The sequence below is a fragment of the Petromyzon marinus genome, chromosome 13 (genome assembly GCF_048934315.1).
Source record: "Petromyzon marinus isolate PM22_M1 ecotype Great Lakes invasive population chromosome 13, UKy_Petmar_22M1.pri1.0, whole genome shotgun sequence".
Lineage (NCBI taxonomy): Eukaryota > Metazoa > Chordata > Hyperoartia > Petromyzontiformes > Petromyzontidae > Petromyzon > Petromyzon marinus.
The window spans coordinates 14359641-14387359 of NC_133679.1; the positions used below are offsets into that span (position 1 = coordinate 14359641).

The 27719-nt window shown below is 50.6% G+C and overlaps 1 protein-coding gene across 2 annotated transcripts in view; it reads left to right on the forward strand.

The window, feature by feature from the left end:
- Positions 1 to 27719, forward strand: part of LOC116942145 (uncharacterized) — a 46150-nt gene that overhangs the window by 5703 nt on the left and 12728 nt on the right. For both annotated transcript variants that reach the window (XM_076066892.1, XM_076066893.1), the window contains exons 2-8: positions 6262 to 6309; positions 9226 to 9344; positions 20083 to 20246; positions 22864 to 23234; positions 23736 to 23860; positions 24351 to 24459; positions 24629 to 26057. In XM_076066892.1, the coding sequence (XP_075923007.1) occupies positions 6262 to 6309; positions 9226 to 9344; positions 20083 to 20246; positions 22864 to 23234; positions 23736 to 23860; positions 24351 to 24459; positions 24629 to 26057 (2365 nt within the window). The remainder of the gene's footprint in view (positions 1 to 6261; positions 6310 to 9225; positions 9345 to 20082; positions 20247 to 22863; positions 23235 to 23735; positions 23861 to 24350; positions 24460 to 24628; positions 26058 to 27719) is intronic.

Below are 27719 nucleotides of genomic sequence, written 5' to 3' on the forward strand. Positions count from 1 at the left end.
AACGCATTAATAGCCGAGGTTGAGCCTCTCTGTGTGTGTGTGTACGGCCGGTCACCTTCCTGCGTACGTGACTGCAGTGGTGAGATAGCTGCCAAAAGCGATCCCTCTGAAAACCCTTCTCTTACATTTCCACATTTCTGCTGATTGTGCGTTTACCACACGCGCGTGTGTACGCACGCGCGCATGTGCGAGCGTGCGCACACGCACGCCTTTGGCGGTGTAACGCAACAAGTGACATCACTCTCGAGCGTTGGGAAAATTCGCAGCCAACCGAACAGAAACCGCAATACTATTTGCATCGCCTTATCTCTCGTCCCCCGCTCGTTTTAGATAATTTTGCAAACCACTTAAATGGCCTTCGAATCGCGGCATTGTTGTAAAAACTGAGGGTCAGATGAACTCACGATAAATAGCTGCTTGCTGTGCTTAATTGCTGCAATTGGTGATGCGGGTGGACACGTCGAATGAGCCATGATCCAGCTCCAATTAAGAAAGGAGACCTGGGTTTAGCGTATGTGTGTGTGTGTGGTTGTAATATTCTGTCTCATCACGGTGACGAGAGGGGTGTTTAAAACTGAAACTGTCGTTTAGGGGGAGAAAGTATGGGTAGGAATACCTCCCACCCCCCACCAACCCATTGGCGCAGTGGTTTAAATTTTATTTTACCAGGTTAGGCCCACCGTGCTGTATAGCTATTTTTCAGAAGCGACCTGGCTATTACCAATTACACAGCTCAACGAAGTGGCTTTTCACGTGGAAATGTATAGCAGCCAAATACTCTGAAATGCATGATGTTGATTCTAAATGTGGAGGGAAAACCAGGGGACTTAGAGAAAAATCCATGCAACCATGGGGAGAGAGAGAGACACCAACTCCAAATGTACAGCAGCAGGCGTCAGGGTGAGGATCGAACCCACGACCTCCTGAATACCAGGCAAGGCAGTTAACATGCAACCCGGTGAGCCAAATTCGATTTCCATTAGTGGCGAATGAGACCTGCAACAGTCTTGGGTGCCCTCCTGCCTTACCAACCCGCTCCAAGCCAGCGAAGTATGGTCAAATGACGGCGGTGGTATGTCTCGCTTTAAACGTTGTTCCTTCTGCCAGCGGTGGCGTGAGCAATACGTTGCATGATCTGCACCTTTATCCTGACTTCTTTTTACTGTTGACGTTTTGAAAGACACTTCATTCTCATCATCATCAGCGGCATCATCCTGATGCTCTTTTATTAGATTCTACTTACCGTCCCGTCCCTAAAGTGTTCAGAAAAGTCAGCGGAGCTTGGGCAGGGCACACGTCACGGCTAGAAGGGACGATGGCAGATGGTCGAGAATACTCTAGGGGAGAGTGGCAGCCAAGGAGACGAAGATGATGATGGTGACCATTCCCCATCCGGAGAATGTCGGTGAATTGTCGCGACGCTTACGTTCCGCGAATTCATCCAAAATTGCACTCTCCAACAGTGGAATCGATCCGCAAATTGAAAAACATTAATTCCTACGCGCGCGACGCCGTGCGTCGTGAAGCTAAGGGGGGTGGGGGGCGGGGGACTGCTTTACTCGTCAAACTAAAATCCCATGCAATTGTGCCCGCCCCCAAGGGGAAAGTTGAGGAATTCGACGAGTCTCTCAGAATAGAATAAAATATCCATCCTGTGTCTGCCTGCAGCTGTTGGGGTGGTAGGGGGGTGGTGCTTTCACAGGATGGCTATAACTGTCAATCTCCGACACAGCAGTACCACCCCCCTCGAGTCTCTGACACAGCAGAACCATCCCCCTCTCGAGTCTCTGACACAGCAGAGCCACACCCTCTAGTCTCTGACACAACATTACCACCGCCTCTAGTATTGCCACCTCTTTATAGTCTGTAACACCTCATTGTCACCTCATCTGTAGGCTCTGACACAACCTTGACACTTTCTCTGTTGTGCCGATGTGAATGAATCAATGCGTTCTTCTGCACCCGTGATGTCTGCAAGGTCTCTTTACAGTCGACCCTTCCACTTCGCATGGGTTAGGGGCGCAGGTCCCCCACGATCTGGAAAAACCACGTCAATTTTTTTCGGTCCCCTTGGCGAGCGAAGCGAGCACCTCCAGTTACTAAACTTTTTAAGTTATCGCTACATTTCCAGCCTTTGCTTTAACTTTTTTCAAAAATTTACTTTAAAATACAATTGCGTATATTTATGGTATTAAAAGATAAAATACATTAATAATATACAGTATTGTACCATATATTTTATGCATTTATGAGTTACTCAACTTTTCGTGTGTCGTCTGCGGCCTTCGCAAAACTCCCAAAATATTCCCATTTAATTTCTTATGCCGACCCTGCGATATATTGAAACTGCGATGCAGAAGGGTCGACTGTATTTGTTTTAGACTGTTGCTGAGCACAGGCCCAAAGGCTCAAAAACATCAAACGGCCACTAGCAAACAGCACTGTCAAAGTTGTAATCGGTAATAATTTGGGGAATTGAGCAAGGTGATTACAATGCCTTGGGTGGGAGGGGGGAAGAGACGATAGGGGGGGGGGGAAGAGGGATTTGCACAGTGGAGGAGCAGTGGCGAGGGACGAAGCAGAAAGAGAGAATTGTTGTGCCCTGTTGTAGTGTGGCTCGTGACTGGGTCGGTGGGCGAGTTGGTGAGTGAGTGAGTGGGTTGGTGACTGAGTTGGTGAGTCAGTGGGTGTATGAGTGCTCGCTAACAACACTTGCCCCTACAGTCTGTGAAGGCTATATGGGGGATCTTTGTCTTTTTTGTACGAGTGAACGAGCGTGCGATTATGCGGGCGAGTGTGTTGCTGTGACATGCAGTAGTGGTGGTTGGACCACAGTGTGGATGTGATAAGCGACTCAGTCAGGAAGATAAAGTCCCTCAACATGAGTGGTGGAATCACCACTGCCCTGTGTACATTTCGGCTGCTCAAACAAAACAGGCCAGGACAAACGAAACACATTACAGGAGAAGTACAGACCCGCACGAGACGACGGAACAACCGTGGCCGGGCATTGCAAACGAGACAAAGGGAGAATCGACTCCTGATTTCAATAATCGCCTGGGCTTCCAATGGGCATAATTTATGGAGTCACGGGGGAGGGGGAGGGTGCATGACTCATTGTGCGGCTAACTTGCTGTCGGTAATGGGTTGACTGGCCAATAATTATATTTTATCTGAGCTTGAGACGCCACCTGTACAGTAATGCTCGTATTCGTCGGCCATTTAGCCCACTGCGTTGTGTATAGAGGCCTAATTACTCGTCACTTAATCAATTAACATCTATAACTAAGCTGCCGCTGCGACGTTAATCGTTAGCAGCGCACTGGACTTGCAATCCAGAGGTCGCAGGTCCGAGACTACCTCCAGGCGCGGCAATTGTCACAACGGGGCAAGTTTCCCAAATCCATTCCCTCCCCCCACAGCACCCTCCGCCTCTGTCCACCCAGCAGCACGAATGAGTGGGTTCACCGCAGTTTGCCTGTGATTGCCCGTGGTGGGCTAAAGTGTGGATACTACCAACTTCTTCCAGCACGTCCGGTCAATGTGGCAGAGTTAACGTAACTATTTTAACTTTTTTTTTTAATTTTTACCAGGTTATGCCCACTGAGCTACATAGCTTTTTTCAGGAGTGACGTGGCCACAAATGATACCTCAACAAAGGGGCTTATCATCCGGACATTTATAGCAGCCAAATACTCTAAACGCGTGATGTTGATTCTTAATGTGGAGGGAAAAACTGGAGGACCCGGAGAAAAATCCACGTGACCACGGGGAGAGAGAGAGACACGCAAACTCCAAATATACAGGCGTCCTGATCTAACCCACGACCTCCTGAATACCAAGCGAGGCATTTAGCATCTCCGAGCCACTGTGAAACCCCAAGTTAAGTCCAAAGCACCCCGAGCGTAGAGGCGCCATCCGGCATCAGCTGACGCGAGCGGTTTCGGGGGCTGCGCCCAGCGCAGCTGCCTCCATCTGCACCCTGTGACGTGGGGCCGTGGACCTTGGCCACGCGGCCTCGGGGAAACACAGACTCGGCGCTTTTTTAGGAGGTAGTAGAGAAAATCTCCCTCCCCGCGCTGTAAAGCTAGCGCGCGTTGCCAGCCACAGGTTCGGCGAGTTTCACTCTGCCCCTCCCCCCCCCCTTCTTCTCTGTGCTCTGAAGTTGGGCTGTTGCCTGAAATGTTGGACCACTTTTTTCCTTTTTCTGAATAACGTTGCAGAGCAAAGGCTCAAAGAGATCGAAGGGCCGTCACTAAATGGCTTTTTACAGTATTATCAAAGTTGTAAGAGATAATAGTTTTGAACACGTGTCTTGCTGAGTTGAGGAAGGTTGATGTTGCGAGGGCTGTGGTGGGGGGAAAGACGACGGTGATTGGAGGAGGGAATTCTACAGTGGAGCAGTGCGAGGGAAGAAGCAGAAAAATAGAAGTGTTGTGACCTGCTCTGTGATGGGTGGGTGAGTGGCTCGGTGAGGGAGTGGGTGAATGAATGGGTGAGTGAGTGAATGAATGGGTGAGTGAGTGAGTGAATGAATGAGTGAGTGATTGAGTGGGTGGGTCAGCATGTTACTGTGCTTGCAGTGTGGTGAGTGGCTTTGTGAGCGAGTGAGTGAGTGCGTAGGTAAGTCGGTGAGTGGGTGGGAGAGTGAGTGCGTGAGTGAGTAGGTAAGTCGTTGAGTAAGTGAGTGGGTGCGTGGGTGAGTGTGTTGTTTTGACCTGCACAGTGTGGTGGTAGTGGTATGAGCGCAGTGTGGACGAGACTAAACATTCTGTCTGCTTGACCGAGTGTGCATGCAACAACCCTTTAATGTCAATTCACTGCTGGATGACGGCCTCCCCATCGCCATGCCATAGCCAGGTCGCTTCTGAACAAGAGCTATACAGCTCAGTGGGCCTTACCTGGTAAAATGAAATATATAGTTTAATAGTAATAGACAAAATGAAGCACGTCCGAGGTTATTTTGGTTGTGGGTGTTAAATCACCCGGCGATTACATTTTTTTTGGACTGTTTATTTTACATTTTCTGCATGAGCACCGTCCATCCAAATGCAGGGGACCACAATAACTGTCGTAAACAAAACAAAAATATACGCAGGGGGAAAAAAAAATCACGTTTTTACATCTAACCTTGGTGTTGTTGTCGTCATTCGGGAAGTACCCCTTGAGAAAATCTTGACACTTTAACGGACTGGGCTCGCCAAAGCGTTGCCACGAAACCCCCCGGCGCTATTATGGAGAAGCCTTTTCAGCCAGGGTGACGACGTCACGCCACCACGTTGATCGCCATCTCGTGGTGCGCCTCCGTGACTCGATCTCCGCCGATTAAATCCGTTCCAGGGACGAGAGACGCACGTCGGTAATCATTTGCACAAAATCCCACCGTGCATATTCATGGGGTTTTCCTCCCAGTGTTTGGTGTGTACTGGCTGACGGAATTGGCTGATGGCATGGGAACAGCGTGCATGTGCAAGCATGTGTGTTTGCGCATCGCGCTCACGGCCACCGCCAGTGAGGATTATCTGAACTGGTCCTGGGCCTCCCCGAGGTCGAATTGGCCTCAGATGAGTACCTGGTGCGATGTGTTAAGCATCGCCATGAGGGAGACAAAGGCGGCCAGGCATGGTTGTTGGCCACCCACCCCCTTCGTGTGCCATGCCGGCCTACATAGGTGTTCGCAAGCAGCACTTGCCCCAACAGTCTGTTAAGGCTAGACGGGGGAGCTTGTTTTTGTTTGCACATCAATCTTGGTGAGGAACGCAGCTGTGGGTCGTTGGGGGGTGGGCAGAGACGTCTGTGATTAATTTGGCCTTCTCAAGTCGAGCGAGTTGACGGTCTCAGCCCCGTATAATCGTGTTAAATTAGGCTTCTTAAATTGTCTTAATTCCACCTCCCGAGAATGAAAAATATCGGTTTGATGTTCGTCACGTGACGAACGTTGCTCTCGGTTGGCAGGGCAAGATGGGAAAGTGCTGCCCTCCGCTCTGTTGGATCAGAGGTCGCTCAGAAATAGCTCTGTAATGTCCACTTCTGCCGGCCATTCTCTTCACAAGAAGGGGAAACGCCCTGCTGTGCGCATTCCTAATGCATTCTTCGTCTTGTGATGCTGATAATCAGGACTCGAAAGACCAAACACAATTATTGAAAGGAATTTAAGTGAAGTTAATTAATCAATGAATAATTAATGTCCAAACACTACCCCCTTCCCCCCCCTGTGTCTGCTCCCTCCAAATCCCTCCTCTCCTCTTTTCCCCACCACAGGGAGCCTCATGCCCACAGCCAAAGATCTGTCTGGGAGGAGACAAGGGGGTAAGGACCTCCATCACCACCTCCATCTCACATGGGCGCCCCACTCAGCCGTTGGTGGCCGCAGAACGTCGCTAAAAATAACAATCACCATAATTAAGAGCGCCTTGTCCATCCACTGCTGGGCAAAGGCCTCCTCCACACTCTGCCTGCCCTGGAGTTTGTTTGACCATACTTCGCCACACTGGTCAGTGTGGGGGGCGGTGGGGGGGGGGGTTGGTCAATGGGAGCGTGGCCAGGAATGTACATATGTACGTATGTTGAACTTCTCTCGCACCGTACGTAGCCAACCGTGCTAATCGCAGGTGTGAGGGAGGTACAGCAAACTAACACAAAAAGCAGTTCTGAAGAAATGATGATTCAGTGTAGTGTATCGTAGTGGAGTGTATAGCGAGTGGTATAGAGTAGTGTAGTTTATAATGGAGTGTATAGTATTATGTATGTATGTTGAACTTATTTTGCACTGTACGTCGCCAACCGTGCTAATCGGAGGTGCGGTGGAAGGACAACAAACTAAACACAACAACAAGCAGTTCTAAGGAAATTAGTTTTCAGTCTAGATTTAAAAAGTGCTTGGCTCCAGTGGCTTCATAATCTTAACTCGTGGCATGGAATAGAGTGTTCCCCCTCGCACAAGGCTTTGGCTTTGGTTTTCTCCGGACGCGCCAGTTTATTTAATGTGGCAGCAGCAGCAGGACCAACCTGATGAAGAGTCCTGTGACTCGGTGTGGCTCTCCTAGATAAATACATAACATTTTAGAATCAACACCTGGGTGTGTGGGGGGTGGCCCGAGGGGTGGTGGTGATGATGATGACTACAACAACAACTAGAGATGCAAAACTATTTTGTCGCCAAACCTGTCTCGCCGGAAACTTCTGCCTGGGCGGACAGCAGGGGAGGATAGACCTTCACTGCCAGCTGATTTGCACGGCATTCCGCCCTATGACCAGGGCTGTTCGGGCCAAAGCTACGATGCTCTCTGGCATCATTCGCGGCCAACTGGTCCATGGTTTTAGTGCCAGCCGTGGTTAGAAATATACTCGGCAGTGTGCTCATTGCTACAGTGAGAGAAAAAAGTATTTGATCCCCTGCTGATTTTGTACGTTTGCCCACTTACAAAGAAATGATCAGTCTATAATTTTAATGGTAGGTTTATTTGAACAGTGAGAGGCAGAATAACAACAAGAAAATCCAGAAAAAACCCATGTCAAAAATGTTATAAATTTATTTGCATTTTAATGAGGGAAACAAGTATTTGACCCCCTCTCAATCAGAAAAATTTCTGGCTCCCAGGTGTCTTTTATACAGGTAGCGATCTGAGATTAGGAGCACACTCTTAAAGGGAGTGCTCCTAATCTCAGCTTGTTACCTGTATAAAAGACACCTGTCCACAGAAGCAATCAATCAGATTCCAAACTCTCCACCATGGCCAAGACCAAAGAGCTCTCCAAGGATGTCAGGGACAAGATTGTAGGCCTACACAAGGCTTGAATGGGCTACAAGGCCATTGCCAAGCAGCTTGGTGAGAAGGTGACAACAGTTGGTGCGATTATTCGCAAATGGAAGAAACACAAAAGAACTGTCAATCTCCCTCGGCCTGGGGCTCCATGCAAGATCTCACCTCGTGGAGTTGCAATGATCATTAGAACGGTGAGGAATCAGCCCAGAACTACACAGGAGGATCTTGTCAATGATCTCAAGGCAGCTGGGACCATAGTTACCAAGAAAACAATTGGTAACACACTACGCCGTGAAGGACTGAAATCCTGCAGTCCTTCACGAAAGCACATATACATGCCTGTCTGAAGTTTGCCAATGAATATCTGAATGATTCAGAGGACAACTGGGTGAAATTGTTGTGGTCAGATGAGACCAAAATGGAGCTCTTTGGCATCAACTCAACTCGCCGTGCTTGTAGGAGGAGGAATGCTGCCTATGACCCCAAAAACACCATCCCCAGCGTCAAATATGGAGGTGGAAACATTATGCTTTGGGGGTGTTTTTCTGCTAAGGGGACAGGACAACTTCACCGCATCAAAGGGACGATGGACGGGGCCATGTACCGCCAAATCTTGGGTGAGAACCTCCTTCCCTCAGCCAGGGCATTGAAAATGGGTCGTGGATGGGTATTCCAGCATGACAATGACCCAAAACACACATGGCCAAGGCAACAAATGAGTGGCTCAAGAAGAAGCACATTAAGGTCCTGGAGTGGCCTAGCCAGTCTCCAGACCTTAATCCCATAGACAATCTGTGGAGGGAGCTGAAGGTTCGAGTTGACAAATGTAAGCCTCGAAACCTTAATGACTTGGAGAAGATCTGCAAAGAGGAGTGGGACAAAATCCCTCCTGAGATGTGTGCAAACCTTGTGGCCAACTACAAGAAACGTCTGACCTCTTATTGCCAACAAGGGTTTTGCCACCAGGTACTAAGTCATGTTTTTCAGAGGGGTTAAATACTTATTTCCCTCGTTAAAATGCAAAATCAATTTATAACATTTTTGATATGCGTTTTTCTGGATTTTTTTTGTTATTCTGTCTCTCACTGTTCAAATAAACCTACCATTAAAATTATAGACTCATTTATTTGTCAGTGGGCAAACGTACAATATCAGCAGGGGATCAAATACTTTTTTCCCCTCACTGTACCTGACCGCTGGGTTGGTGCCAATGGCGTAGCTCCCGAGTGTGCAGGCGGTACAATTGCACCGCGGGCGCCGAGATACGGAGAAGAGGGGAGGTAGGGGGTGGTGGAAGGGGGGGTTAACTTGGACTGGGGACCCCACTTCAAGCCATGCCAACCACACTACACCACCGCCTCAGCAGGCACTGACCTATGTGGTTGGCACCGACTCGATGTCAAAGATGTCACCGGGCCGTGCCGCCTCCCGGTTAAGAGTTTTTCTGCATTTCCCGCAGTACATGAAGATCCCTGTGCCGCTGTCCGAAAGCCCCAGCGGCTTCCGCACCTTCTCCATCTACCGCTCGCGGGACGGGGCTCAGGGCACCTTTGACTGTGTGCACCAGCACGTGGACTGGTGAGTCCCCGCCGGCCGCGCGCACGGAGGGGTGAGCTCGCAACCGAACCGCTCTCGTTCGTAACCGCGGCTCGCCTCTTGGCTCTGCCTTGTGGGAATGTATGTGTATGTATGTTGAACGTCTTTCGCACCATACGTAGCCAACCGTGCTAATTGGAGGTGCGGGGGAAGGGCAACAAACTTAACACAAAACGTAGTATTAAAGAAATGAGTTTTCAAACTAGATGACGTAAAAGTACATTGCTCCAGTGGCTTCCTGAAATCGGAAGGAAGAGCGTTTCAGACGGCTGCAGAAGTGCATCTAAACGTGTGCGATGCGGTGACCATCTTTGACAAACAGCAAAAATCCACTGCGAGGATGCCCGGAGTTTGCGTGATGATGGTTTATGTTCCTCGACGAGATCAGCAGCAAGGCAGTGTGGTTCATTTGTGGCAAGCAATTTGTGGGTAATGAGCGCGACCTTATGACGCATTGCTTCGGCAAACGGAAGCCGATGCAGCGAGGCGAACACTGGACAGACATGAGCGGACCGTGCTCGCCAGCGTTGCTCAGGGTGAGCATTGGCTTTGAGCCAGCAGCTCGCCCTGAGCCAGGCCCAAGGCTGAGACGAGCCCCGACTAAGAATACGGGCCGAACGCTTTCTGCAAACGGAGAGGAATTCAAGGGGTGGCTCAAGAGGTCACAGACGCCGAGTGAGTTCGATTCCAGGATTCATCCCACTGCCTGTAAGTAAACCGCGCTCTAAAGCGTAGCGATTTGACGATGGTCTCGTGTTGCTCACCCACCGATGACTTGAGCAAAAAAAAATAAACACTGTCGCATTCAGTGTAGTTCTGCACTTCCTTCGGCTGAATTTCATCTCCGAGAATTGAAATGTCGGTTTTGACTGTCGTGCGATTCCCGTTGGTCAGAGCGGATGGGAAAGTGCTGCTCCCCCCACGCCACCCCCACCCCTACCCCCCTACTGTGTGTGCACTAGAGGCCACTTGAAGAATATACCTCAGTGGTAGCTCTTCGATGTCCACTTCTGCGGGCCGTTCTCTTGCGATAAGGAGTGGTGCGCGGCTCTGCGAGATTTTTCCGAATGGATTCGCCGTCTCGTAACGTCGCCGATAGCGCGGTCGGGATTAAACGGGGGGGAAAGTGACAAAAAAACGTTTCGCAAAACGGTGGCGAGAAACACAAATTAAATGTAACGGCTGGAAACAAATACGCGTGGTTATAATAATAGTGATGGTGGTGGTGATGATACGAGCAACTTTTTATCGTGAAGTTTGATGTCTTTGCAAAACGTGACCAGAGGATTGTTCCTTCCATTGTGCATTGATATCTGTGAAAAATGACAATGTGCGTGCCTCGATCCCGGCTGCGTTCCTGGGTGAGCGGCCGGGATCTTGCTGTGTGTGGAATTCCCTACCGTTGGAAATTCGTTTATCTCGATAATAAGTCTCATCTAAAAACCACATCTTAAGTCCTTATTCTTATAAGGAGCCTTGAGACATTAGTGGAAGGCGCCTGTGTGCATTAGCGTAATGGTAATGCTGCTGATACTGATGCAACAATTGCGGTATGTGTGATTATACCTGTACATTCCTGCCTGTGCCTATGCATGTATGTGCATGCCTGTGTGTCTTTATGTGTGTTGATACTTGTGCATACATATTTGCATTTGTTTATACCCCTGTTTGCTTGTTAGTACCTGCTCCTATCTTTATAACCTTGTGTGAGTGTACCCATGTGGGCATGTATGTGTTACAGCTTGTGCGTGCGTAGGCATTAGCACCTGTGTATGCGTGTATGTGTATACCTGTGTGTGTTTGGCAAAACAACCCCCTACCTCCTCGCGGTGCCAGATGGGCAACTCTGTCAGTTCAGTTCAGTTTATTTTGGTATAGCCCTGTGAGCCATCCGGCTCTTGAATCGGGTGCAACCACAACAAACAGAAAAACAAAAACACGAACAAGAAAAACATCTTAAAGTGACTATGTGACTGTGCAAACAGAAAATCCATTGAAAAAAAAACAGCAAAAATATTCCTGAAAAAAGCACCGTACACCAATGCTGTGTGCAAAAAATCCCAGTGGGATGCAAGTCAAACAACAACCACAAGAAAACTTAGATTAAGGCCATCAGTCTAACTCCGTACTACAACAAAACAAACATGTCCAAACCAAAAAACTTTTCCAAATCACCAAAAAAAAAAGCCATAATTGCAACGTAACAGTGATCACAAGGACTGTGACTGAATTTTTACAATAAACTACTTAAATAACATGTAACACCAAACCCTAGAGCCATAGCTGGTTGCATGAGTTACTCCACAACAACAGAAGCATCGGTCGGAGTATCAAATTTTTCAATGCACCTTTAAGATCAGCACGCTAAATCAAAATACAGATAATACTTTGCAGCGTCATCCGGAGCAAAACATTTTATTTTACTTTATGCCAATGAATAGCAGTGGCAGCTATAGGGGTGTACAACTCCTCTGGAGCAGTTTTGAGAGAAGATCTCATTGGTAGCTATTCAAGTTGCAGTTTATTGGCAATAGCATTCCAGGTTCTGGGGACATCAATAGCAAAGGCCCTTCCTCCAGTTTTTGTACGGCAATAGGGAATGTGAAGCTGGTAAATGAGCGAAGACCTGAGGTCAAATTTGTTCTTTGAAACAGAGAGGAGATCCAGCAGGTAGTCTGCGGATTTTTTTGTAAGTACATCGTGAATAATAAAGATCTGGTGCACAAGCCGTCGAACATTAAGAGATGTTAAGTTTGACCCAATGTAGAGATCACAGTGCTGAGTCCTATATGGGCAGTTCAATGTAAATCTTAAGGCTGAGTGATAGATGGGATCAAGCTTCTTCAGTACAGTACTTGGGGCTGATTTATACACGATGTCACAGTAGTCAAGTAGAGGCAGTATGGTAGCTTTTATCAATTCCAAATGGAACATTGGGGGGAAGCAGTGCTTGTGTCGATACAGAAAACCAATTTTTATTTTTGTCTTTTTACCAATATAATCAATGTGATCTTCAAAATTCAGTTTTGAATCCAGGATGACCCCAAGATACTTATAGATCTTGACTTGCTCTATTTGACAATTATTTAAGGAATGTAATTGGGGAAAAATATCTTCCTGCTTTAGTCCTGGTGAGAAGCATAGCACCTTGGTTTTGTAGGTATTCAGGACTAGTTTAAGAGCAACTCGCTGATGTTGTAGTTTGTTGAAATCACCCTGTAGCTTAGCAATCACGTCATCTGGAGAGCGGCCAGCAGTAATCAGTATCGTGTCATCTGCAAAAAGATTTACCCTGGAATGATCCAGGTCAGTGCCCAAGTCATTGACATAAAGAGAGAACAAAAGGGGGCCGAGGATGGAACCCTGTGGAACCCCTTTTGTTATCTTAACACTGTTTGACCTCCAACCATCTGTGAATACAGTTTGGGTGCGAGAAAAGAGGTAATTTTGTAACCATTTTACTGCGTTTTTGGAAAAACCGAGGCAACTTAGTTTACTAAGCAGGGTGTTGTGGTCTACTGTATCAAAAGCTTTGGACAGGTCTATAAAAAGACAGGCACAGTCCTGCTTATTATCAAGGCTACTGTAAATGTGATTCAGAGAGTCTAATGCAGCAGATGTGGTGCTGTATTTTTTTCGGAACCCGGATTGTTTTAGATGTAGTAGATTGTTGGTGGACAGGAAACTGCTAATTTGGTAGGTCAATAATTTTTCAAAAATTTTCATCAATGGGGACAAAATTGAGATAGGTCGGTAGTTATTTGGATCATCTTTAGGGCCCCCTTTGTGAAGTGGACGGACATAGGAATGTTTCCATTCTAGAGGAACTGATGCCTCTTTGATAGACAGGTTGAAAATATGGGCAATAGGTTTGTATATTAGGTGACCAACAGTTAGTAGAGCAAAGACAGGAATACTATATGCTCCGGTAGAGGAGGACCCTTTGAGGTAGGACAGTTGTTTCAGAACATTACTTTCGTGGATTGGCTGGAAACTAAATTCGTTTAATGTTTGGACAGGGGTGTAGGAATTTGCATGAGCAGGGGTGACTCCCAATACATTATCAAAAAGATTACCAGCTTCAGAAAAATGAAGGTTAAAATTGTCAACTATTTTTTTGGGATTTGAAAAATATTCCCCATTTTGGTTAAGCTCAATGGGCAGATTGTCTGTTTTGGATGCCTTTTCGATACATTTGATTGTTTTCCAGAAAATCCTGGCATTTCCATGTGATTCCAGGAGAGTGGAGGAAAAATAGGCATTTTTTGCATGCCGTATTTTTTTGACGCATCTATTCCTTAAAATCCTGTATTCTAGCCAGTCATTGACCAAATTACTTTTCTGAGCACGTGCCCAAGCCTTGTCCCTAGTTTTCATGAGCTTTGTAATCAAAGGATCAAACCATGGTGGGCGGTTGCCTTTAGTTTTAAATCTAACCAACGGAGCATGTTTGTTAAGAATTTGGAGAAACGTGTACCTGAAGGTCTCCCAAGCCTTAGTGAGGTTGAGGATATCACAGACCTTGTCAATATCCGAGTGAAGCACATCATTAGTAAATGCCTGAGTGCTGAAGTGTCTCATAGAGTGCTTCTCAACCAATTTAGGGGGGGCTTTGGGTCTGGCTGATGATCTCACACCAAAAATGAAGGCGTGATCACTAAGGTTATTACCCAGAACACCAGTCAGTGTGAAATTGTGAGGGGCATTTGTCAATAGGACGTCAAGCAGAGATGACTGTCTCGGATTTTTTAGGTTGGGTCTTGTGGGGACATTTATTAATTGAAACAGGTTAAATTCATCTGTAAAATTTGTGGCCACGGCTGGTGGGTTTAGCCAATTCCAATTTAGATCACCCACTAAAACTATTTCACCTTTAGGGAGGCCCCCAAAAAGCTCTCTCAGTGCAGATGCAGCTTCAACATCCTTCCCACTAGGTGGTCTATAGCAGCACACTACCAATATCTGTTGATTATTTGGAAGAGTTTTTATGAGAGCCAAACCTTCAAACCAACATTTTTTAAACAAGGAGTGAGCTGGTGAACATGCAATAGTATTACGAACATAGATGGCAATTCCACCTCATTTAGATCCTCGGCAAGTCATTGACGGCAGGAGTGAGAAATGTTTCAGTTAGGCATAAAATGTCCGGGTCAAGATTTGCCACTCCTAGTTTTAGTTGACTTAATTTAATCACAAGCCCTCTGATGTTTACATGTAGAACACCAACACCTTTCCTGCCAGAAAAATCTATAGAATTATACGAGTTCTTTATATTTGGGCCAGGATGAAGCTCAATACCACCCAGAAATAAGAAAAGTAGAATTAATAGTTGCACAAGTATTTTCTGTGAAAGGATGAAGAGCGGTGAACCTTGGACGAATAGCAGCAGCTCGCAGATGGTGTTATTTTTAAGAGCAGAATGAAGTTTGGAAGGAGTGCTGGTGAAGTAATGGGACACAGATAGGGTTTAAAAGGATACAATGATGGAGTGTAGAAGTGTATGAGCTGTTTCATTTGCAGGTGTAGTGGCAAATCGAGCAACAAGTGTGGACGCAAAGTAACGAGGGTAGCCGTTTGTAGAGTTGAGTCTGGCACTAGATATGTCTGGGAACGACAGTAGTATGATACACAGCAGGAGAATTGCCATCTTTAAGATAACAAAGATCCACAACAGTTAAACACACAGCTAGACCCCGGGACCAGCTCAGGCAGACCCGGGGAGCAGCAGCTCAAACATATACTGCGTTATGGGATTTCTATTCGCATGAATGACGCTCTATAAAAAAAATACTGCATGTGATAGCCACAGATATTATGAGCTGTTTATTGAAGAGTCATAATGTCTTGTTTTTTCATTTCCAAGTTGAGTGTAATCATGTTACCTTGTTGGTTTACCCCATGAAGGCCGAGAGCATATTATGTGCTATACACCAACACAGTAGTGATTTGAGGAAGATCTCATCAGGCTTTCGAGAGCTTCCTCTCGTGGCGGCATGAGCTGGCAGTTGCAGGACTGCGCCTTTACCTGTGCAACATTTATGAACAGCTATAACCACAATAACATGGCAGATAATTTATCCCCAAATTACATTTAACATAATTTCTTATAGATTAAGGGGTGACTTATAATCTGCAATTTATGGATCTCGGTAAAAATTGTTAAGTTATGAGTAAACAAATTTTAAGTTTATACATTTAGGCCTACTAATCTGGTACTAGGCGAAGCATGCGGCAAGATAATTGATCCTGAATTTGTTTTTAAAATACTTATAGATTAAGAGGTGACTGATAATTTCCCATCGAAGGACCTCTGTACTGTAAAATTAAGTAATTAAATACCTTAGATGGGGAACTAAATTAAAGTTTAGATCTTTAGGCCTGAGGCCTAATAACCTGTTATTAGACGAAGCTTGCGGTGTGAGAATTAATCCTCGAATGAGTTAAAAATGCACTGACAGATATAGGGGTGACTGAAGATCTGCCATCTAACGATCTCTGTAATTGTTACGTTATTAAACACCTTAGTCGAGTAACCAAATTAAAGTTTAAACCGTTAGGCCTAAGGCTTGAGGCCTACTAATCTGTTTCTAAGCAAAGCCTGAATCCTCAATTACGTTTAATTTACTTATAGATTAAGAATGTTCCATGAGAACATTTATTGATTATTACCTTACACTCTCTCAGACACCCTCACACTCTCAGACACTCACACTCTTAGACAATCACATTCTCAGACACACTCTCAGACCCACACACACTCAGACACCCTCACACTCACACCAGTGGGGGAGGGCCAATTCCGAATGGCTCCTCTCCTCATGGCGTCTGTGTCCACCACAGTGGCTAAACGGGGGCTCTGGACGGGTGCGAGGGGCTGGTAACCCCTCCACCTCCAATTAATTACCACTAAACCACGAGTTAAACTGAAATATGTAACTATAAGCTTGTGCCGGAGGCCCTGGGGGGACAGGCGTCTATAACGTCTCCTGGCCAAACCCCAATTGGCGGAGCCAGGAGATAAAATTTCTACCCTCGGGGCTCCACCAGAAACAACGAAAAGCCACTACGGATGGCCATGTTGAATGTTCGAACACTCACTGCGGAGGAGAGGCTGCCACTCCTCTGTCGGGAGCTGGACCGGTACCGCCTGGATCTCTGTGGCATTCAGGAGGTCTGGTGGACCGGTTCTGGCTCCTGCCACCATGAGGGGTGGACAGTCCTCTACTCAGGGCAGCAGACTGCCAAACAACAGGGTGTGGCTCTTCTTTTGAACAAAATAATGAAGGGGGCGTGGGAGCGTGGCGGTGAGGTGTGGGAAGCTGTAAGCTCCAGGCTACTTTGGGCTCGCCTTCCCATCAACCGGAGGCGAGGAGTGGTGGTCGTGGTTACTTATGCCCCCACCGAAGAGGAACATCCATGGAGGGATGCAGGCAAAGCCGATAAGTCAGATGACTTCTATGACCTGTCACAGGTTCTGGCTAAAGTGGCACCTCGGGATAGAGTCATCATGTTGGGTGACTTCAATGCCCGAGTTGGTCATGATGCTGGCACCTGGTCTGGAGTGATTGGAGGGCATGGGCCAGATCAGCTCAATAACAACGGTAGGAGGCTGCTAAATTTTTGTGCAGCCCATGGGCTTGTAATTACCAACACGCTGTTCCAGCATCGCCGCATCCACACAACATCATGGATGCATGCCGGCTCCAAGCAAGAACATCTGCTGGACTACATAGTGACGGACCAGCGCATGCGAGCCCATGTCCTTGACACCAGGACCTACCGTGGAGCTGATCTGCCCTCTGACCATCGACTAGTCATCTGTAAGATGCGCCTGCCATTCTTCCACTCCGGTGGTGGGTGTACACCCAGGACCCCATTCCAACCTAAAGTGGCCTGGTCTCAGTTATCTGATGAAAGTTGCAAGCGAGAATTTCATCATCGCTTGCGGCTGGGATTGGCATCGTCCCCGACTCCTGATGTCGAGGGTAAATGGGTGAGGTTTAGGACTGTGACTCATGCAGCTGCAATGGCTGCTTTGGGTACGCGGTCCAGACCTCTCCAGAGACCCTGGCTGACAGAGGAGGTGTTCAGGATGGTTGAGAAAAAGCGACAGGCCCACTGTCATCGGCTACAGAATCCCACGTCAGAGAATGAGGAGGTTTACCGCAGCCTTCGCTCGGAGGTTCGGAGAGCCGTGAGGCGCTGCAAGGATGGGTGGTGGTCGCGGGTTGCTGAGGAGATGGAGTCTGCCTCAGTGGCCCGCGATCACAAATCTCTATTTAACTCCATCAAAAAAGTAACATGCAGCGCCACACCTATTACCATCCATTAGGGGAAAAAACGGTGATCCAATCTCCGACCCCCAGGAACTGGTTTGCAGATTTGCTGAGCATTTCTGTGAGGTCCTGGGGGAGGAAAATCCCTCAGCCAGGAATACATTGTGGCACAAAGTGAGGATGACCCTGCTGAGGCTGCGGTGCCTCAAATATTGGAAGAAGTCACCCCTTGTGTGTGACTGGCTGAGGTGCCATCTGTTGAGGAAGTACTGAAGGCGATCCGGAGTCTGAGACCAGGAAAGGCAGCACGCAGAAATGATCTGCCAAGCGAAATGCTGAGGGAGGGTGGCGTTTGTGCACAGACTGCCCTATATGACATCATAACAACAGTCTGGACCACTGGACGGCTTCCACAGGATTGGAAGGATGCCCTGGTGGTCCCCCTCTTTAAGAAGGTCCCCCTCTTTAAGAAGGGGGACCGCACAGACTGTAACTACAGGGGCATCTCACTCCTCAGTGTGCCGGGAAAGGTCCTGGCAAGGATTATTCAACATCGCCTTGCCACGCATGCTGAGGAGAGGCTTGCGGAGCCCCAATGCGGTTTCAGGAAAGGGCAGTCCTGCACAGATGCCATATTTTCTGTCCGTCTACTACAGCAGAGGTGTAGGGAATTCCAGCAAGACCTACATCTCTGCTTTATTGGCCTGGTCAAGGCCTATGATACCATCAGTAGGCCTGGGCTCTGGGTTGGTCTTCGTGCTTTTGGAGTACCTGACCCTCTGCTCACGATCATTAAGGACCTTCATGATGGTGAGCGGGCCCGGGTAAAACTACGTGGCCGGGAGTCAGAGCCATTCCCTGTACACCTTGGGGTGCGACAGGGATGTCCTCTGGCTCCCACATTATTGAACATCTATTTTGACCACGTAGTTCGTGAAGCCTTCAATAGCTGTAACGGGGGAATCTCCATATGGTACAGATATAATGGTAGGCTGATCGATGCCCAGGTGCGGTCAAGGGATGGCTCCCTATTGGTCAACCACGTTATGTATGCCGATGATTTGGTAATAGCCGCTCATTCAGAGGAGGAGTTGGAGACGCTGCTGCTGAGACTGGAGCGTGCCACTAAGAGATGGGGCCTTACCATCAGCCCCACCAAAACTAAGCACCTGCCTGGGTATTTTGTACCATCGGACACGCCACCCCCACAACTCCCAATCGGTGATGGGGCAGTTGTGGAGAGAGTGAAGAGTTTCCATTACCTGGGAAGTGTGCTTATGACCGGCTCCAGTTTAACAGCAGAGGTCTCACTCCGAATCAGTCGAGCGGCAATGTCTTTTCATCGGTTGCATAACGCTGTGTGGAAGCTACCTGCTCTGTCGCTCCGCACTAAGCTTCAGGTCTTCTCGGCCACGGTCATTCCCTCCCTTCTCTACGCTTGCGAAACGTGGACCCCCCTAATGGAACGTCTTCGCCGGTTAGAAACATTTAGGCTAGCCTGCCTACGATCCATCCTGGGTTTAACCAGGCTGGATTGTGTGAGGAGCTCACAAATCCTTGAAAGATCTGGGCATGGTCCCATCGGTGAGCTCCTCCGGCAGGCAAGGCTGCGTTGGCTGGGTCATGTAGCCCGCATGCCCAGCCACCGCATGCCGAAACAGCTTTTGTTCGGCCGGATCGAGGGGACTAAACGGGCGGCACGGGCTAGAGAAGAGATGGAGTGATGTGGTACAGGAGGGCGGAGGAGCGACGCTCACAACAACGAGCGGAGCGCCGGGTGACTAGGGCACAGCAGGTTGGCACAGTAGGGGGCACAGGTGGTGCATCAGCCAGTCATCTCAGTCAGTCGACCCGTGTCACCTGGGTCTGCCCCGTGAACTCCTGCCAGCGGGCGTTCGACACTTCACGTGGCCTCAAGGTGCACATGGCCTGGCACAAGCGTCGTGGTGACGTCACCGCCACTTAGTGGCGAATGGCGGTTGTTGTTGTTGTCACTGTGTGTGTCACTGTGTGTGTCACTGTGTGTGTGTCACTGTGTGTGTGTGTCACTGTGTGTGTGTGTGTCACTGTGTGTGTGTCACTGTGTGTGTGTCACTGTGTAATGTAGTCACGGTCGCGGTTAGCGCTACGCTGCACTATGAACCTGGCGACCCGGGTTCGATTACCGCTCACGGCCAACACCAGTGACGATGATCTGAACCGGTCCTGGGCCTCCCCTACGTCGATGCAGCCTTAAATGCGTAAGCGCATCCCCGCTGCGGTGTGTAAACTTCAGCACTGGGCAGAAAAACAGGCGGCCGGTCGTAGCGGCAGTGCTGACCACCCACCCCCTAGCACACCGTGCCGCCTTTCATATGCGCTGCCGCTCGCTAACGGCACTTGCCCCAACAGTCTGTTAAAGGCTACCTGGGGGGCGGTTTCTTCACCTGTGTGCGCGTGTGCAGGCTGGGCGTGCCGCGGCTGGACTGCGTGGGCACCGTGCAGGAGAAGCTGACGATCTGCGCCACGGACGACTCGTACCAGGCGACGCGCGAGCGCATGACGCAGGCCGAGGAGGAGACGCGCAGCCGCGGCGCCATCGTCATCAAACCCGGCGGCCCCTTCAACGGTGATGCTGCACCACGCAAAGGGCAAAGGTCCCCCGCATAGCCTTCACTGACTGTTAGCGAGGCGCACCGGTGAGTGGGAAGGATGGCCAGCTCCTTGTCTGGCCACCTCTGTCTCCCCAGTGTTGTCAACCTAGACAAACGCAAAGACAAAAATCCCCCGTATAGCCTTAACAGGCTGTTGGGGCAAGTGCACCTATGAAGACTGGCACCGCACACGAGGGGGTGAGTAGCCAGCACCATGCCCAAGTAGGGATGACATCGCCAACAGTGCTTGTGCCGGGCTAGATGCACTTTGAGGCCACGTGAAGTGTCAAAGACTTGCTAGTGGCACGAGGTAATATGGCAGACTCGCGTGCCATGGGTTGACTAACTGAGGTGACTGGCAGATGCACCACCGGTGCTCCCCACTGGCAACTTTCTGGCTGTACTGCCATCTCCAGGCCACCAATTTGCGGCTTGCTACAATAACGCCCTCATAGTGAGGTTTTAATTTTGCAACGTGCAACTTTTATATTTGTATAGTGTCTTGAAATTACTCACACTGACACGGAGTAATAGGTCACCTGCTTACACTTTATTAATCCTACTCTCGCACCCGTTGTAGGCACTCCTGTGACTGCTTTCCACTGTCACCACACACTCTGCTTCTCCTACTACCCGCTCTCATCTACTCCGCATCTCACCGATTCTGCATCTCACCTATTCTGCATCTCACCTACTCTCTCCTATCTTGCCGCTGCCCTCTCCTACGCTGCCCCGTACCCACTCACCCGTCTGTCCCGGGCGGGGGGTTCAGCCAACACCCGCCCGGCAACGGCGTGAGGGGCGAGAGGTCCCGTTGACGGCTCGAGCGGCAGCGGCGAGACGTCTTCGCTCTTGGTCCCCGAACAACTCCCTTTGCTTACGCGCACTCCCGCTTATATACCCCTCCTCATTCCGAGTCCTCACGTGCTCCCCACTTAAGCTGTCGCCTCCACTGTGCCTATCGCACTCATTAATCCCTAATCATCGCCCCCATCTCCCGTTTCCCCGGCGCCAACCTCCTGCCCCAGCGCGCACACCTGCTCGTCCTCAATTGCACCCGCTCAACTGCGCGCACTGCGTACATCTCTACTCGACGTTCGTAAAACACAACGGTGATAATGGGCATAGTTTCAACTTGGAACGCGCCACTGCCGCACAGTACTCGCTCACTATCAGAGAGGACGACTAACCAATACACTTTCACTCTCCACACCACAGACACCACCCACACCACCACGCATGTCTGTAACAAAGACAAAGATTCCACATATAGCCTTAATAGGCTATTGGGGCAACTGCTGTTAGCGAGCACCTATGAAGGCCGGCGCAGCACACGAGGGGGTGTGTGGCTAAGACCATGCCCAATCGCTGTTGTCACCCCAGTGGCGATGTTTACACACCGCACCGGTACTCAATTGAGGCTGAGTCGATCTAGGAGGGCCCAAGACCGGTTGAGATAATTGTCACTGGCGTCGACCGTGAGCGGGAATCGAACCCAGGTTGCTGGGTTCGTAGCGCATCGTGCTAACCGCTACGCCACCACAACGCCAACATGCCACAACTTTACACGCATACCACCACACACCATTACTACCACGCCACCACACACGCTAACGTGCGTGTCACCACGCCCAGCTCTCGTCCGTTGTCTCGCACGAGGGATTAGCGTGAGCGGCAGCGGCGGCGGGCGCCTGTCCGCATCGTTGACGGATCGCCGTCTGCCCTACAAATATATGAGCAATTGCCCGGGAGCGCGACGGGGCACGTTCCCGCAGGCATCTCGCGGCGTTCCCGAGCATCGTCTGACGTGTGACCAATGATTACGCCCCAAATTTAAACCCCCACGACGCGAATTAAGAGAGGGGGGCCAAAGGTCGAGCTCTGGTGGTGTAACGGATCCTCGCTCGTTAACGCTGGCACGCCGCGCCCTCCCTCGGGGAGACAATTATTTGTTCCCAGGCTGCACGTCACTTGGCTGACACCGGCTATCGTGTTCTTTTTTTTACCGCCTTTATTTCACGGCCGCAGAGGATGGCTTCACAGAACTACTCCTAACGACGACGAAAGGGAAATGACCACAGTTGACTTGACGAGTAGGTGGTATTAAGATTCACAATGGATTATATATTTTTTATGTTAGGCCGCGTATTTAATTGACTTGAACACCCCGACGTAGCCAAACAAATTTAATTGTAACGCGGTGCACAAGTGTTTAAAGGCTCGCCATTCACACACACACACACACCCACTCATTCACCCACTCACCCAATCAAGAGCACAATTATTCACACACACTCAACCACCAACTCACTCATTCGCCCACTTATTCACTCGCTCACTGACTCGCCCACTTATTCACTCGTCCACTTATTCACTCACCCACCCACTCACTCGCTCACCCACTCACTCGCTCACTCACCCACTCACTGAGCCTCTCACTCACCCGGAAAGTCGGTGGTGGAGGGCCCTCGCGATTGACGGGCCCTTCACAACAGCCGTGTTTCCCCTACCCCAACCCTATCCTCCACCCATCTCACCGTTACCGCCACCCCTCGCCCTCCTCCCTCCCTGCCGCCGCCGCCACCACCCCAGGCAAGAGAACCGTTCGGAGGTTGCCGCCCGAGTTGATGGACCTCGCTCCAGGGCGCAAGCGGTCGGCCCCGCTCAACCCAGCTAACACCCTGCGCAAGGCCCCGGCCGCCGGCACTACCAGCGCTGCCGCCGCCGCAACCGCCGCTGCGCTCCGTCCGGCTTCCCCTGTGGCCGCCGCTGCCGCCGCCGCCGCCGCCGCCTCGGGCCCTGCGGAGGCCCTGCGGCGCCCCATGCGCGAGCGTGTGGTGCACTTCCTGGCGCTGCGGCCCTGCAAAAAAGCCGAGCTGGTGGCGCGGCTAGAGAGGGACGGTGGTGGCGTTGGTGGTGGTGGGCAGTGTGACCGTTCGCAAGTGTTCGCTATCCTGGAGCAGGTGAGGCGGCCGTTTGAGAAGTTGTTTTTGCCTGTCTCATGCAAGCATCTGGCACGAGAATATTACTACACTCGCTCGTGAGCCAAGAGGAGTCTCCCATTGCCACCGCTGGTGGAGAATGCTACTCGTATCCACCACGGGCAGTGTCGCCCACGGGCAAATATTTTTGCGTACACGCAAGTCTTATAGGCCCACTTCCTATATTTTCTCATGCTCCATACTATTTATCACGTTTCTTTTTTCCCCAAATCCATTTTCTTGGGCAATGGGTTCCAGCTGACCAGGCAATTGTGAGCCAGCCACAGTGGTGGCAAAAAAAAAAACACCTTGGAGGCAGGGGTTGGTGGATGACGTGTAGATTTGTGAAGCTCCCAAAGCCACTGGATTAAATGCGTTGGTGGCAATGAGACTGCGGGAGAGCAGGTGGGTTTTAAACCCCTCCGTCCTGTTTCTAGTTTGTCACTGCTGTGCTTGAACCCCCTCTGCCGGCTCCCCTTGGAGGTGGCGGCACCAAGGGGCCAGGATGGCCGGCACCAACTGAAGGAGGCGGCCTATGCGGAGGTGCGGCAGGACTGGCCGGGTTACTCGCCGGAGGAGCGGCGCGCCGTGCAGGCCCTGCTCTCTCGGTGGGGCCGCCCCTCCAAACCTTGCACCACACGACCCCGCACGCGACCCCAGTCGGAAACGTAATCCTACACATAACCCTAGTCCTGCATAGAAGCCTACACACGCAACCTTAGCCCGACACACAGCCCTAGCCCTACACGCAAGCCTAGTCCTACACACAACCAAAGCACTACACACTACCGTAGTCCCAACGCACAACCCAAGGCCTACACCTAACCCTAGTCCTGCACACATAGTCCGAACCCTGATCCTAACCCTAATCATCACCCAAAACCAAAACATAACCCTAGTCTTAACCCTGACCCAGGCCAAACCCTGATCTCATGACCTGAGGCCTAGCACAAGCAATGAACCGAACGCCGACTTGGATGTCCCAATTAGGATGGAAGGTTTTTCCGTCGCCGTTGCTTCCACCACCGTCAACCCTGCGTCTCCGCTTGCCCTCGTCGTGACCCAGCCTGCCCTGTGTGTCGTGTTGTGTCTGCACAGGAGAGCGACGCAGCAGCATCCCCCCCCCTCAGGCCTATCCCACAATGCACCGCAACCTCGACTTAGTCCTGCCGCGGAGGCTAGCCGACCACCCAACCACACAGCCCAGGTAATCACGGTGGCACCTGTCACTCTGCACAGGTATCACTTCACCTGTCACTCTACACAGGATAGTCACGTCACCTCTCACTCTACACAAGTATCACTTCACCTGTCACTGCTCGGATAGTCACGTCACTTGTCACTCTACCCGGGTGCTTCGTCTGCTGCTGCCGCAGAAACGGCCACATACCTCCACCGAGGAGGACGCGGAGCCGTCGCTGGGGGGGCAGCAGCAGCAGCAGAAAATGTCGCAGAACGGCACCAAGAAGCCACGCGTGTCCCACCTGACGAGCCGCGTTCCCCCCACGCACTGCGATCGCCCGGAACCGCCGCGGCGGGAGAAGGACGAGGGAGTGGCGGCGGCGGCGGCCGCGGCGCCACCGTGCCAGCCCCTGCCCGACACTGCGCGGAGGAAGATGAAGAAGCGCAAGGAGAAGGAGCGGGAGAGGGAAACGCCAGCGGGCAAGGAGATGCCGGGGGGCGCGGCGACGAAGCAAGGAGACGCGGGGATGAAGCAGGGAGACGCGGGGACATCGGAGGATAGGATCGTGCAGAGGGGCAGAGAGAGGCAGATGGACACGGGGATGCAGAGGGACAGGGGCATGCAGAGGGACAGAGAGAGGGAGATGGACATGTGGATGCAGAGAGACAAAGGGACACAGGGACACAGGGATATGCAGAGGGACAAAGAGGTGCAAAGGGACAAGGATGCGCAGAGGGAAAAAGAGATGCAGATGATCAGGGCGACACAGGGAGACAAGGAGCTGCTGAATGACAGAGAGACAAAGAGGGTCACGGAGACACAGAGAGAAAGGGAGACTAGTAAAGACATGGAAACACAGAGAAACGTCGACACAAATAGAGACCAGGAGACACAGAGAGACAGAGATAGACAGAGGGACACGGAGACTCAGAGGGAAACCGTGGCACAGAGGGAAGCGGAAACACAGAAAGATAGAGAGACACAGAGGGAGAGTGATCGGGAAAGAGAACGGAACAGGGAGAGACAGAGAGACAGGGAGCAAGAGAGGCAGCGGCAGAGATATCGCGACTTGGAGAGAGACAAACAGAGGGAGAGGGACCGGGAGAGGGCGAGACAAGAGGAGAGAGACAAACAGCAAGAGAGGGAGAGGCAGGCGGAGAAAGACAAACAGCAAGAGAGGGAGAGGCAGGCGGAGAGAGACAAACAGAGAGAGAGGGATAGGGAGAGGCAGGCGGAGAAAGACAAACAGCAAGAGAGGGAGAGGCAGGAGGAGAAAAACAAACAGCAAGAGAGGGAGAGGCAGGCGGAGATAGACAAACAGCAAGAGAGGGAGAGGCAGGAGGAGAGAGACAAACAGAGAGAGAGGGATAGGGAGAGGCAGGAGGAGAGAGACAAACAGCAAGAGAGGGAGAAGCAGGAGGAGAGAGACAAACAGAGAGAGAGGGAGAGGCAGGAGGAGAGAGACAAACAGAGAGAGAGGGAGAGGCAGGAGATAGAAAAGAGGAGGGAGCAAGAAAACTCAAAAGCCGTGACAAGGCCTGCAGAGGAGATGGAAGTGGATTCGCAAGGAGTGTCTGAGGAAGAGATGCAGTACAAGAAGTTCAAAATGGACTCCAGAGCAGGTGTGTGCACGCAGTGTAGTGTGTGTGTGAGTGTGTGCACGCGGTGTAGTGTGTGTGAGTGTGTGCGTGTATGTATGCACACGGTGTAGTGTGTGTGAGTGTGTGTGCACGCGGTGTAGTGTGTGTGTGCGTGTATGCACACGGTGTAGTGTGTGTGTGCGTGTATGCACGCGGTGTAGTGTGTATGTGTGTACATGTATGCACGCGGTGTAGTGTGTGTGTGTACATGTATGCACGCGGTGTAGTGGGGAGCGATAGTGTAGCGGTTAGCGCGCTGCGCTATGAACCTGGCGACCCGGGTTCGATTTCTGCTCACGGCCAACACCAGTGACGATTATCTGAACCGGTCCCGGGCCTCCCCTAGGTCGACTCAGCCTCAAATGAGTACCTGGTGCGGTGTGTAAACATTGCCACTAGGGAGACAAAGGCGGTCGGGCGTGGTGCTGGCCACCCACCCCCTCGTGTACCGTTCCAGCCTTCATAGGTGCTCGCTAACAGCACTTGCCCCTACAGTCTGTTAAGGCTATATGGGGGATCTTTATCTTTATGCACGTAGTGTGTGTGTGTGCGTGCGTGTATGCACACGGTGTACTGTGTGTCTGTGCACGTGGTGTAGTGTGTGTGTCTGTGCACGTGGTGTAGTGTGTGGGAGAGTGGGCAGCGGTAGCGTGCTACGCTACGAACAAATCCGAGTTTAATTCCCGCTCATGGCCAACACCAGTGACAATTTTTTCAACTGGGCCTCCCCAAGTTTCACTCAGCCGCAAATGAGTACTTGATGCGGTGTGTAATCATCGCCACTTGGCAAACAAAGGCGACCGGGCGTGGTGCTGGCCACCCACCCCACCTCGTGTGCCGTGCCAGCCTTCATAGGTGCTCGCGGACAGCACTTGTCCCAATAGTCCGTTAAGGCTTTCAGAGGGATCTTTGTCTTTGTGTACCCGCGCAAGCCAACAAAGAGAGAACTGCCGGTCGCCAGCGTTGGTTGAATGAAGCCTGATTCTGCTGATGAGACGTTGAATGTCGAACCAGTCCAGCGTCCGTGCGTGCGTTAAACCAATGCTGCTGAAAAAAACGCATTCGTTACCAGCTTTGTGGCTGATGGGGATGCGTAAGGAAAAGAATGCGATTGCGTTTCGGCGTGGAGAGACGGTCATGTGGAGGAGAATGTGTCCTTACCGTCCAAAGTGATTTCATTACCTTTATTCTCCACAGAGACGCCCATGATGATTTTGTGATTAACCCGGGGTACACAAGTGCTGTCCATTAACGGTCTCTGTCTGGTCACCGCCTGGTCACCCAGTGACTGCACAACGCCGCAAATTGGATTCTATGCTTAATTTGCCCAGGATTTCGGCTTTGAATTGTTTAAAATGTCGCTTTTGACCGCCACACACGGACTGACATTGCCCCTCGGTCGCGGAGCGTCGGAGAAAGCGCTGCCTTGCCAACGACCGCGTGTACCCACTTGAAGAAGGCACCTCAGAAGTAGCTCTGTGATATTCGCTTCTACGGGGCCGTTCTCTGACACGGCGGGCGCGGAGGGGTTTCCGAAGGGGAATCGCACTCTCAGCCTGGTGCATCAGAAGCCATTTTGCAACGGTGGGCACACATTACCCTGTGCACCCGTCAACCTGAGTTTGATTCCTGGCCACGGCTTAA